This window comes from Erigeron canadensis, chromosome 7, assembly GCF_010389155.1.
Source record: "Erigeron canadensis isolate Cc75 chromosome 7, C_canadensis_v1, whole genome shotgun sequence".
In the NCBI taxonomy this organism is placed as follows: domain Eukaryota; kingdom Viridiplantae; phylum Streptophyta; class Magnoliopsida; order Asterales; family Asteraceae; genus Erigeron; species Erigeron canadensis.
Genome location: NC_057767.1, coordinates 33,237,995 through 33,250,066, shown reverse-complemented (window position 1 = coordinate 33,250,066; position 12,072 = coordinate 33,237,995). Strand labels below are relative to the sequence as shown.

At 34.6% G+C, this 12,072-nt stretch overlaps 1 protein-coding gene across 1 annotated transcript; it reads left to right on the top strand.

The window, feature by feature from the left end:
• The first annotated feature begins 1,547 nt into the window (after positions 1-1,547).
• On the top strand, positions 1,548-9,168 carry LOC122608262 (receptor-like serine/threonine-protein kinase ALE2). The gene is made up of 9 exons (XM_043781346.1): positions 1,548-1,730; positions 2,472-2,561; positions 2,761-2,880; positions 2,955-3,059; positions 5,101-5,469; positions 5,556-5,822; positions 6,418-6,807; positions 7,433-7,673; positions 8,156-9,168. Exons 1-9 carry the CDS (start codon positions 1,640-1,642, stop codon positions 8,868-8,870), a joined length of 2,388 nt encoding a protein of 795 aa, XP_043637281.1. The 5' UTR covers positions 1,548-1,639; the 3' UTR covers positions 8,871-9,168.
• The last annotated feature ends 2,904 nt before the right edge of the window (positions 9,169-12,072 follow it).

Below are 12,072 nucleotides of genomic sequence, written 5' to 3'. Positions count from 1 at the left end.
TTTCTTTTCCTACCTAAAAAAAACTCAAGAACATAGTGTTAGAGAAAAGAAGAGATAAGAAGAACACGGCCGTTGACCAGCACGTAAAGGGCTTCCACGACTAGATCTGAAGGGAGCGAAGAACATATTCGAAACCCATAAAAATAATTTTTTTCACGAATCTATCATAGATCTAACCGATTTCCTTTTATTTTACATATATGCTTTGTTTTTGTTATAAGTTTTTCGTGTATATATATACACATGTGTATATAACCAGACAATGAATATCGAAGAAGAAGATGAAAATATGAGGTATTTGAAATAAAACATTAATGTTTGAGATATGAATGGGGATATAACTCATAAGAACGATTCTTTCATTCATTTGGGGAAAAATAGTGGCAGATGATTCATCCATCATTTCTAGCGCAAAGATATTTTAACCACATGTCAAATTAAATAATAATAAAAAATATTTTAACTGACTATAGAAGGTAACAAGTCACATATTAGGCAACCATATACAATTTTGAAAAGTTTGTTAGTGATACAAATCAATAATCCGGTTTGATGGACAACCATATATAAAAGGAAAATGATCCTTACACAACACAATTTTACCATACACAACAATATATGCATTAAAAGGTTGTACAGTACAACTGTCTGATGCATGTATTGTTGTGTATGACAAAATTGTGTTGTGTAGGGATCACCTCCCTAAAAGAAAAAGAATTGGTCATTGAGTGATTAATCTCCAAAAATTTGCATAATAATTTGTCTACTCCATTCATTTGGTGATATGTTTTACAATTTTTGTTTTCGATAATCCTAATCATATACGGTATTTTTGCACAGATCTACATCTCATTGGACATATCTTTAAATTTTTTAATTAGAAACATTAAACATTTCCCATATAAATAAACAACTCTATAAACCGAGATTGACAAAACCCGATTCATGATAATGGTTTATATAAGGAAAAACATAAATTATGATTCACTTGTACTTAATAAAAACAAAAACAAGTCAAACAAGATCTCTACAAAAAGACAACTCTTAACAACTTATCCAAAAATCTTTCCATTCAACTGTCCTCACTCACTCACTCACTCTTTTTTAACCCGTCCCCTCCACGTTCTCTGGCACGCGCGTCACCCCATTCCATTACACAAACACTCATTACACTCAAACAATAAATAAAAACACTACCCCACTTTACTCGCATCCCCCCCCCCCTCCCTCATCTCCCCTGTTTCTCTTCAATTCACTCTCATTTCTTACTTCACTCTTTCTCTCTCACACATTAAAAACCCTAAAAATTTACACTTCCATTTCCTCTCTCTCACTAGATCTCACTTTTTTTATATACACAATATATACATACATATATATATACATACAAATACAAACATATATATATTATACACAGCTGAGTTGTTAAGCTTAGTTTGTGGATCTACATTGTTGAAAATTAATTTAATTTTTACGTTAAATAATTTTTTTTTAATTGTTTGACGGAATTTACGGAGTTTTTTTTTTGTCGGTGGAAGTAATTTATGATATAGTTAATTTAAGTTAAAAATGAAAAAGGTGGAAATGAAAAAATACAAGGAAATAAAGAAGATATTGTTTTGACTACAATGGTGAATGAATGTTGTTATACAGCAACAAAATGTTAACTGCTGTAATGCTGCTGTTTCTTCTTCTTCCTTTTTCTCTCAGCTCTCCTACTGTTTGTTACGGTAATCTAGTATATATATATATATTGTTTGTATATGTATATGTGTATATGTATTTACATAAGATGTTTTGTTAGTTGTAAGTATTAGTGAATATAGGTTAGTAAGGCTAAGGGTCAATTAGGGTTTAGCATATTCGAGGAATATTCTTTGACGGTTTAATTTGGATTTCTAATAGAGTTGGATGAGTGATATACTGATATGGCAAAGTTGTTATTGTTTTTGACTTGTTTGGGTTGTATGGATGAACTGTATTGTATTGGTGAGCTAAGATCCATTAGGGTTTAACATATGGGTTGTGTCATTGTGTAACGTACATTCTTTAGTTTACAAGTTTTGTGGGAACTTGCTTAAGTTGGAAATTTTGTATTCTAGTTGGATTCGGCTTTTCTATAACAACAGTAGAATTTGATTTGCTGTATAAAGTAAATGCCGTAAAAGTAAAGCTTTGATGTTTGTCACTTTGTTGTATGAGGGGATTATCAATTTCGTGCTTTATTTGCTGTACCAGACTTGTTAGGAAGGTTTTTGTGGTTGGTAAATTTAGTACGACTTTCGGCATTGCTATAGTATAATTTTAACAATCTTGATGAGAAATGAATTTTTGTATTATCTTGTAGTGTTTTGTGACTATATACTTATATATTTAATTCTTTTGATCTCCTTTCTTGTTACATTGCATAACAATGATGGTGCTATATTGCCTGATTGCCGAAATTTATGAACTTTTAGTTTTCTCTCCAGGTGTTTCTTTCCTGAACATCAACTTGTCTCCTTCTCTACTACCAAACCAACCTATGTTTGCGAGAAAAAATGGTTTTGAGCATCTCAAAGGTAGGATTTTATAACTTCGTCATATATGCGGCTAACCTATAAGAATCACAGAGTATTTGAACCTGTAAATATTACGAGTATTAGTTTTGTATATCTGTTTCATATATGCTGAATTTTTTTCTGTCAGTTTTTAGTAAATAACTTTAGTGTTTCGATTTGCTTTGTTGAAACAAATATCCTTCCTTTTTTTTGTCTCCAGTGAGGTTCATGTCAATGAGTGCTTCTGTTATTCCATCTATATCATCATACGTACATCCGCCTGAGCCCTTTTTGGAGCCTTCAGTTGAACCAGCTCCTTCTCCTTCACCTACAAGTCAAGGTACTTGCAAGTTAAATGTGTACTTAAATTTATGTAGCTGAATTTTCTACTAAAGTTTAAATGTAAACATGTAGGCCCTGTTGCCGCTCCTGCTGTTGTCAGCCGGCGGCGGCATCGTCATCATTTTCGTCATGGGAAGATCACTCATGTAATTTCTCCGTCTCCGTCACCTCTAACAGGTATGCAAGTGTTCATTAATTATTCTCTTTTTCCAACTATAAATTTATTATTTGTCATTCATTACGGCAAGTTATTATAAATGACAATCATGCATTATCATATTCATTCTAATGATAACAATGATGAATCATGAAAATTGTTGACTTTGTCCTTATCAGACCAAGGTTTATGATCTTATGAATCCTGAATCAATCATAAACAAATATACTTGTATCAATTAAGAGAACATTGTTTTGTATTATCAGCAATTAGTTGTGACCTAACCAAATACCAAGAAGATTCCTTTGTAATCACGCGCATGCTAATGAATGTACACTCTCTTTTCACATAAAAAAAGAAAAGTAATAATCAAGGTTAAAGTTACCAAAGCATATAGTATAATACCATCTCAACGATAATATTATGGTGATTTAAAGTGGATTCTGATTAGGGTTCAGTCATTTACTTCATGAGTCTTATCCTTTTAACGCTTTTAATCAGCACATGTAGTGTAGGTTTATGTAGCTGATAGTCGGTAGTCATTTATGCAAGTCAAATCTTATAAGTGGACTGAAGGTTTACGTTAGCCGAGTTCCATTGGGTTACATACTTACACTGCAAGTTGTACATATATCAATCTAGGTTGTACATTATCATGCTGTAGGTCATATTTTAAGTTCAGTTCTAGAAGTATTGGTTTGAAATTTCAATTTACAGCACTTTTTATTTATTTATATAGTTTATGTTAAGATATCATCCGGACGCGGAAATGGAAGAATTTGCGTGCATTTATACGTAATATTTTATTCAATATTCATGGTATAAAAGGCTAATATATTCTATTTCTCTTGTGGAACTTTTTGAAATCTTATATACCATAGTACAAGTTCTCATGTCTATCTTTGACACAGATTTGATCAGTATTGTTATTCCACATGATATATCTGGATAAGTTTGTCCACAAACAACGATTAACCATGATGATTTACAATTTGTCATATCTGATTCTCGCTATCTAACTAGTAGCGATGGTCAGAGTAAACAAAAATGTATTAGAAGAGGCAATTGTCGATTGCAAGTCTGGAACCACTGAACCAGTAAAAATATTATTAAGCACCAATCACAGATCTAGGTTGATAATTGACATTGACAGAGCATAGAAGACACTAGAGGAACAAAAAAGAACAAGAGGGACGATCTAAGTTAATTTATCAGTCGACCAAGGTCTACTTGCTGGATGTTTATTACCTAAGTGGAAACTGTTCTCTTTATAAGACACTTGGTTTTTATAACCAATTATGCGGACTGCTAGATTGTTATTTTTAATTACTTTTGGCATACATGTACAGAGTTAGGTTATTAATTTCCAACTTTCTCTCTTTTGGGCTCACTTATAATCATTATCTATTTCATACCAATTGATATGATCTCTTACCATGGAAAACCCTGTTGTAGTAATGACGTGCAGGAGAAGGCGTAAAACCATAAAGTTAAATATGGTGCATGGTGCTTTCCCTGCATTGTAATTTTATAATTGCTAGAAAAAAAGCCCTAAAACTGATTGTGCGACTCATAGGCAACACAACATCTTGTAGAGACCAGAATTAATATAAATTTAGGGGCAAATTGTGTTTAGGTCTTTGAATATTGAAGCAGCACACTATAGCTCATATTGAAGCAGCAAATTGTGTTTGGAGAAAAATCTCATATTGAAGCAGCACACTATAGCTCACACAATGTGATAGCTGTGAATTAGGTCTTTGAATAGTAATCAATATAAGATTGATATATCATATATGCGAGACTATATATTTATATAATAATATTTTGGGAAATGAACCGTGAAGAATAAATTTATGACAGCAATTGTACAAAGAAGCTAAAACATTTACCTGGTATTTACCCAGGAATAAAATTACAGAAAGAACTAATCAATAGAGTAACGTGACTAGCAATCTTAGCATACAACTTTAATTATAGTTACCTGCAAACTTTCCGTATAGCTTCGCAAACATTTTACACCCGTTTTTCAATAATTGTTTTAATTGTAATATCTAATAGGCTGCGAACAAACTTGTACGGAACCACTCACTTCAACTCCCATTGGGTCTCCTTGTGGTTGTGTTTTTCCAATGAAAGTCAGGCTGCTTTTACAAGTATCTGTTTATGCTGTTTTTCCTGTCGTAAATGAACTCGAGATTGAGATTGCAATGGGAACATACCTTACACAAAGTCAAGTGGTTATAACAGGTGCTAGTGCTGATAGTCAAAATCAGGAAAAAACAGCAGTTGATATAAATTTAGTCCCACTGGGAGAGAAATTTGATAATACTACCGCTTTACTCACTTATGATAGATTTTGGCGGAAGAAACTATCTTTAAATAGAACCCTATTTGGAGAGTATGAGGTGGTATATATAACTTACCCAGGTAAAACTTTAGCTTTATTTTACCCATTTTCTTGTGTCTTTCTTTTGTTTTATATACAGTTTCTAATTAGTGGAAGTTATCGTCAGGGCTTCCTTCTTCACCACCTTATGGAGATCGCCCGGGGAGTGGACCAAATGGAAGTCCTGGAAACCGACAATTTCCTATCACTGCAAACTTTGTTGGAAAAAGTCAGAAGATGAACTCTAAAACCATTTTTGTAATTGTTTTATCTGCAGTAGTACTCTTGGTTGTTTGCTGTGCAGCAGTTTCTGTTTTTATAAAGTATAGGAAGGTTGGTAGATCCTCAAATGCTGTTGGACCTGTTTTCACAACACCAACTAGCAAGAGGCGTGGTAAGTCTGTATAATCTGCTGGATTTATTTGGCTTTTTTAGTTTGACTTACTTTATTTAGGTTAACTTTTTAGTTTTTCTTGCTTCTGGTTGATTTGAAACCACTTGTAAACTTCTTCTAGAGGTGACAAAAAGGGTAGGTTGTGTAACGGATCAAAATGGGTCATTTGTGGCATGGTTGAAACAGGACAGGCTGAGTTGATTACTTGATTCGAAACACTTTCAAACATTGATTTTCCTACAAGTCACTAGTATAATAGAAACATTGATAAATTACAAAACTATGTAGGAGGTTTAATGCATTATAAATGTACATTGGGCGACTTCTACCTGTTCAACTCGCTTCAACCTTTTTGGTTCGTTGTCTTTAAGTTTTTCCTCCATGACCCTGCATAGATTAAACATAACCTGAATCGACCACCTAATAAGTAATTGGAAAGAAATGCCCACCTCAACTCTCTTTTGATTTTGTATGGCCTTTTTTGAGTTTTAATTTTGTAATTCTTGTTGGAGAGAGTGATTTCTCTAACTGTAGTTCTAGTTTTGACATAGTGTCTCAAATTCTTATTTTGGATTTCTAAGAATTTTTCTTCCAGGGCCTCGAACAATGTTATCAAGTGATCCATCAAATTCCACATTTTCTGTCATCTCTGCCATGCCTACTTCCCTTCTCTCTGTGAAAACATTTACCTTAGCTGAGCTTGATAAGGCCACTGAAAAATTCAGCTCAAAAAAAATCTTGGGTGAAGGAGGCTTTGGTTGTGTTTATCATGGAATCATGGAAGATGGAGCTGAGGTCGCTGTAAAATTGCTTAATAGAGATAATAACCAAAATGGAGATCGTGAGTTCATTGCAGAAGTTGAGATGCTAAGCCGGTTGCATCATCGTAACCTTGTTAAACTCATTGGTATATGCATTGAAGGACGTACTCGTTGCTTGGTCTACGAGGTTGTTCCAAATGGCAGCGTTGAGTCTCATTTGCATGGTATGCCAATTCTCCTAACATGATCTATATATTTTTGTAAGAGGTGGTTAGATGCAGGTTGGGTAATGGATTAACAGGTTTAGCTTGAAATGAAACCTTTTTGATGATAATGGGTCAAAGTGGACTAAGGCAAGTTGATTTGAGTAGAATCCCCCGGCCCCCCATATTTTAAAGATATATATAAAAAATGCTTTTTTTATGTGATTTTGTTCAGTATTACTGCAGTAATAATAATCTAAATCTGTACATACAACTACTTTGGTGTTGTCTGTATCATAAATAGACTATGGTGGTGTATTCTTTCTTTTATATGATGGAGGTGTCAAAATGGGCGGGTTGGGTAACATGTCAAACAGGTTTCACTGTTTGGGTCAAAACTGGTACTTCTAGAATACGGGGCAAAGGGCCAGTTGTGCAAACCCAACGCCATCAAAGAAGATTTTAAAACTACCGTGACAATTTATGAAGATACTTCATTTTCCCTTTTCGGCAAGTAATTTAGGACCTTAAGTTACTTACCACCTGTTTTTATTTTAGCTAAGTTATATAATGTCACGTGTTTGACCTCTAGTATTTGATGTAAGAGATTGAGAACTCTGAATGTTTGGAACTTTTAATGTCTCAGGTGTGGATAAGGAGCGAGGACCACTTGACTGGGATGCTCGATTAAAAATCGCTCTTGGTGCAGCAAGAGGGCTGGCTTATCTTCATGAAGATTCTAATCCACGTGTAATTCATCGTGACTTTAAAGCTAGCAATGTTTTACTAGAAGATGATTTTACTCCTAAGGTATCAGATTTTGGGTTAGCAAGAGAGGCTACAGAAGGGAGCAGTCATATTTCTACGCGTGTAATGGGAACTTTCGGGTATGTGTTCTTTCGAATGTGTGCCAACTGGATATACTTTTTAGCACACACTCGCACACATGGAAATAGTACCTATTTCTTCTCTTGATAAAGAAAATCTAATTGGGACCCTCTATGAAGGTTTTAAACTATGCATTTGGGCTTACTAACGAGCCATTGACTGTCAACGTTCATTGAACTAGCGACTATGTTTCTTTTAAAAGCTCAGATTCTCAGCATCAAACCTTCTGATTTGGGGTTTCAATAATAATCTAACTTTACAGTTAAAATGAATTAGGAAGTTTTATGCTTTGGTATTATGCTTTGCATGACTTTTTACTGATTTGACCCTTTTCTGTGTGGCTAATACTCTGATCTTACCTGATTGACCTGTTAGGGATAATTATAGCAAATTGACCCATTGACAAGTTAATAGCTCAAAATGCCCCCTTTTAGAAATTCTGATTTATCTTACAAATACTTGACGTGTATTCAATTTGCAGTTATGTCGCCCCTGAATATGCCATGACGGGGCACCTCCTAGTCAAAAGTGATGTTTATAGTTACGGTGTTGTGCTGTTAGAGCTTCTATCTGGAAGACAACCAGTTGACATGTCACAGCCTCCTGGCGAAGAAAACCTTGTGACCTGGGCCCGTCCGCTTCTCACTACCAGAGAAGGTCTACAGCAGTTAGTAGATCCCACTTTATTTGGTACGTATGACTTTGATGACATGGCAAAGGTGGCTGCAATAGCTTCAATGTGTGTGCATCCCGAGGTAACTCAAAGACCTTTCATGGGTGAAGTAGTACAAGCATTAAAGCTCATATACAACGACAAAGACGAAGTAGGTGCCGACAACTCTACTCAAAGAGACTCTTCAGTGGTCGAGTCGGATTTCAAAGGGGACCATGCCCCTTCCGACAGTAGCTGGTGGAATGCAGGCGGCGGTGCTACCCCACGGTTGACTTTTGGTCAAGCTTCTTCATTCATAACAATGGATTATAGCTCAGGTCCACTTGAAGATTTAGAAAACAGACCGTTTTCAGCTTCAAGTTTCGATGGTGGGCTTGGTGCCTCATTGCCCATCAGCCACGGGAATAGGTCAGGCCCTCTTAGGACAGTTCGGAGCAAGCCGTTGTTTTATAGATCAAAGGGAAGCATGAGTGAACACGGTGGACTTCTCTCAAAGCCTTTTTGGAGTGAAGCTTCTTTCTAGCATATGAAAAAAGGAAGTGTTGTTTTTGAAGTGTGTACAGAACCGAAACACTATCACTGAAGTTCAGTAAGTGGTCTCGGGTTGCGCTTGGGCCGGGTTTGTTGTATGAGGTTTAATGATTATATATGGAGAAAAAAGTGGGAGGGAAAAAATGGCGGGGATTGTAGTTTTTGACAAATCTTGATTTAATTACAATATAATTGGAAGCTGGATAGTATAGTAGGCTAAGTAGATGTGCTGTAATCTGTATATGTTGATATCTTATCAATGTTATTTATCTTTGTTCCCATAGGTTAAACCCCCTTCTGTACACTATTTGTGTCTTTCTTAGACTCTTAGTAGGTTATGATCAACTTTCATCAAGGTTTAAGCTAATTTGGAAAGTTTGGGCAAGCGTCTTGCTTTGAGTCTGTACGATTAATCACATCCAAAGTCGCTTAATGGCCAGGAGACTGATTGCTCAGTTGCTCACAAAATCACAAGTGGTCTATGAATCAAAAGATTTGACTTCAAATTCATTTGTTTTATCTGTTTAAAATAGTACAATAATTTGAGAAACTTTGGACGATCTTTGTTGGTTTGTCTTGATGAAGTCATGGCTTACTATTGGGTTAGTTGAAGTGTGCAAATGTTATTCACTCATGTGCGTCAGGTTTTTAAAAATTCTTTTTGTTTTGGTTTGTATTTAATTGCTATCGGAATCTCTCTATTCTTCTTTAGTATGGAAAGAATAGTTTTATGCGTATAGGTTTTTTTTTTTGAACATGTGTATAGGGTTTTACTCTTGCTGATTAAAGCATTTTAAACCATTATATTTCGACCCTAAGAAGTTGATAAACCCAAATATCACCCTGAGATATTTTTAGTTGTAAACAAAATAATAATGCTTGAGCAAAGATTAGAATATGAGACCTCATCCATAAATAAGAACCCTGACTGTTTTTCCTTCCTGTCCGGTCCAACCATCAACGTCGTCACCAACATCATTTCGATCTGCACCCCTACCATTAATAGCGTGTTATTCTAGAAAACCTCCACATTGCATGATTGTCCCTCTAGTTAATCATAAGATGGTAAGGCCACTACCAAGTCCCTTCCCTTCCTTTATCCTCTTTTATCCGGACTCTGTATTGTATAATATGTTATTAAACCTATTGTTAAGAGGCTTTACTAGGCATAAAAATTTTGTTTATTGTAAGTGCTAGTTAAAATCATAAACATATATAAGTCCAAAATAAAGATACTCAAGACCGAAAGTTGAAAAAACTCGAGGCCCATGATATGTGGAGGCCTTATGCGACCACCTAAAATGCATATATTGTATGACCATGATATCAACGTTATGCCATATCTTCCCCCGAGAATACCCTAAATCACTCATATCATGGTCGGACCATGTATATGGTAGATAACTCATTAATCCTATCCCTACCCCACACCCCATAGTCTTATCTCTTCTTTTGACGACAAGGCCTTCCATGACAAAGATAAGGAAGAGGTGGTACCATCCTTTACGAGCCTACTTAAGTCACGAACAATCCACGACGAGGTGGGTTGGCACCGACCTTACGGTACATGATGAGACTTCCGTAATTTTAAATAGCTAATATAAGATATGTCTCATAAGCCAAAAAAAACAAAAATAGCTAATATAAGATGTCAACACCACGTAGAGGTGTACAAAAAAACAGGGTTGGAACCCGAACCCGAAAACGAAACCGAACCCGAAACTGGTTAACAACCGAGTTTGACCCAACCCGACGGTTACAAACCGGTTTGGGTTTCGGGTTTTATTTTCGGTTAGAAACCGGGTTGAGTTCGGGTCGGGTTCAGTTTTTGGTCAAAAAAACCGAGTCAAACCCGGTCAATAACTGGTCAAAGTCTGACCCCAAACCGGTTTCAAACCGGGTCGGGTTGGGTCAAAACCGGTTTTGGTTCCGTTGACCGAAAAACCGGTTCGGGTTCGATTTCGGGTCGGGTTGGGTAGAAACCGGTTTTTGTTCACCTCTAACACCACGTACTACCCCATCCTCATTGTTTCACCGTTTAGTATCAATAATTCTACTTTTTTATGTTTTGTTCTAAATTTTCTTGTTTGAAAAGGAGTAGTACATATGTCTTATTAATTAAAACTTGGAGTGGTATTTATTTTATTTTATTTTTTTCATTTTAGAAAGAAGGTTTTTAACCGAATACAAATACTATAAACAACTAGACAGCTATCAAATTAGATGTAACATTAACCATAGCTAAACCCAAAAGTAACCAAAACATACCCAAGATAAATTAAAGAAGAAAAACGATTGTATATAATATCATCTCTCTATATATATATATATATATATAAAAGGCAATAAGAAAGCGGTTATGTGATGCTCTCTGAGCCCGTCATGTCAGCTTTTTTTTATGTGACATCACGAGAACGATTTAGGTGACAAGTCATCAGCCACGTATGCAACTTATCAGATGATATGGAGTGTCCACTTAAACATGTATATAAGCCACTAAATCATCTTTTAATAAAAAAAAAGCTACAAGTGAGAATTAAACTCATGACCTTTAGGTTACCAAGCCATCACATTTGACAATTGAACCACAATAACTTTTGTTTTAAATTTAAAAAACCACATTACTTAAATGCTTATGATATTAATTACCAATCAATTGTTATTCTAGAAAGAAAATAAATAGATTTATGTTTCTTTACCATCTATTATTATTATTTTTTATTATTCTTATTATTAGTATTATTTTGTAATAATAAAACAATTATTATTATTATTATTATCATTATTATAACAACGATATAATGATTATTGTTGTTAAATATATTATGACAGATTAAAATGTTATTGTTATTAAGATTATTATTAATGGATAATCATGTTATCATGAGTTTAAAGATTAAATTTTATTAGCTTCTTAACTCATGTGTTTTTGATTAAAGTATATACTGAAAATTTCTAATAAGTTATTGTTCGTGTGTTACATGAATCTTGGTCACCCAATAATGCTTATCTATTGTTATTAATATTAATGTGATCAATACAATTGTTATTTGTGAAATTGATCACTTTTTGTTGTGATCATGATCGATATTCCACTAAATTTTTACAATAATATCACTATACTCTAAGTAATGTAGAAATATTTTCAAATTAGGTAAATTGAAAATCATTGGGTTTAAGGTTGCATATATACA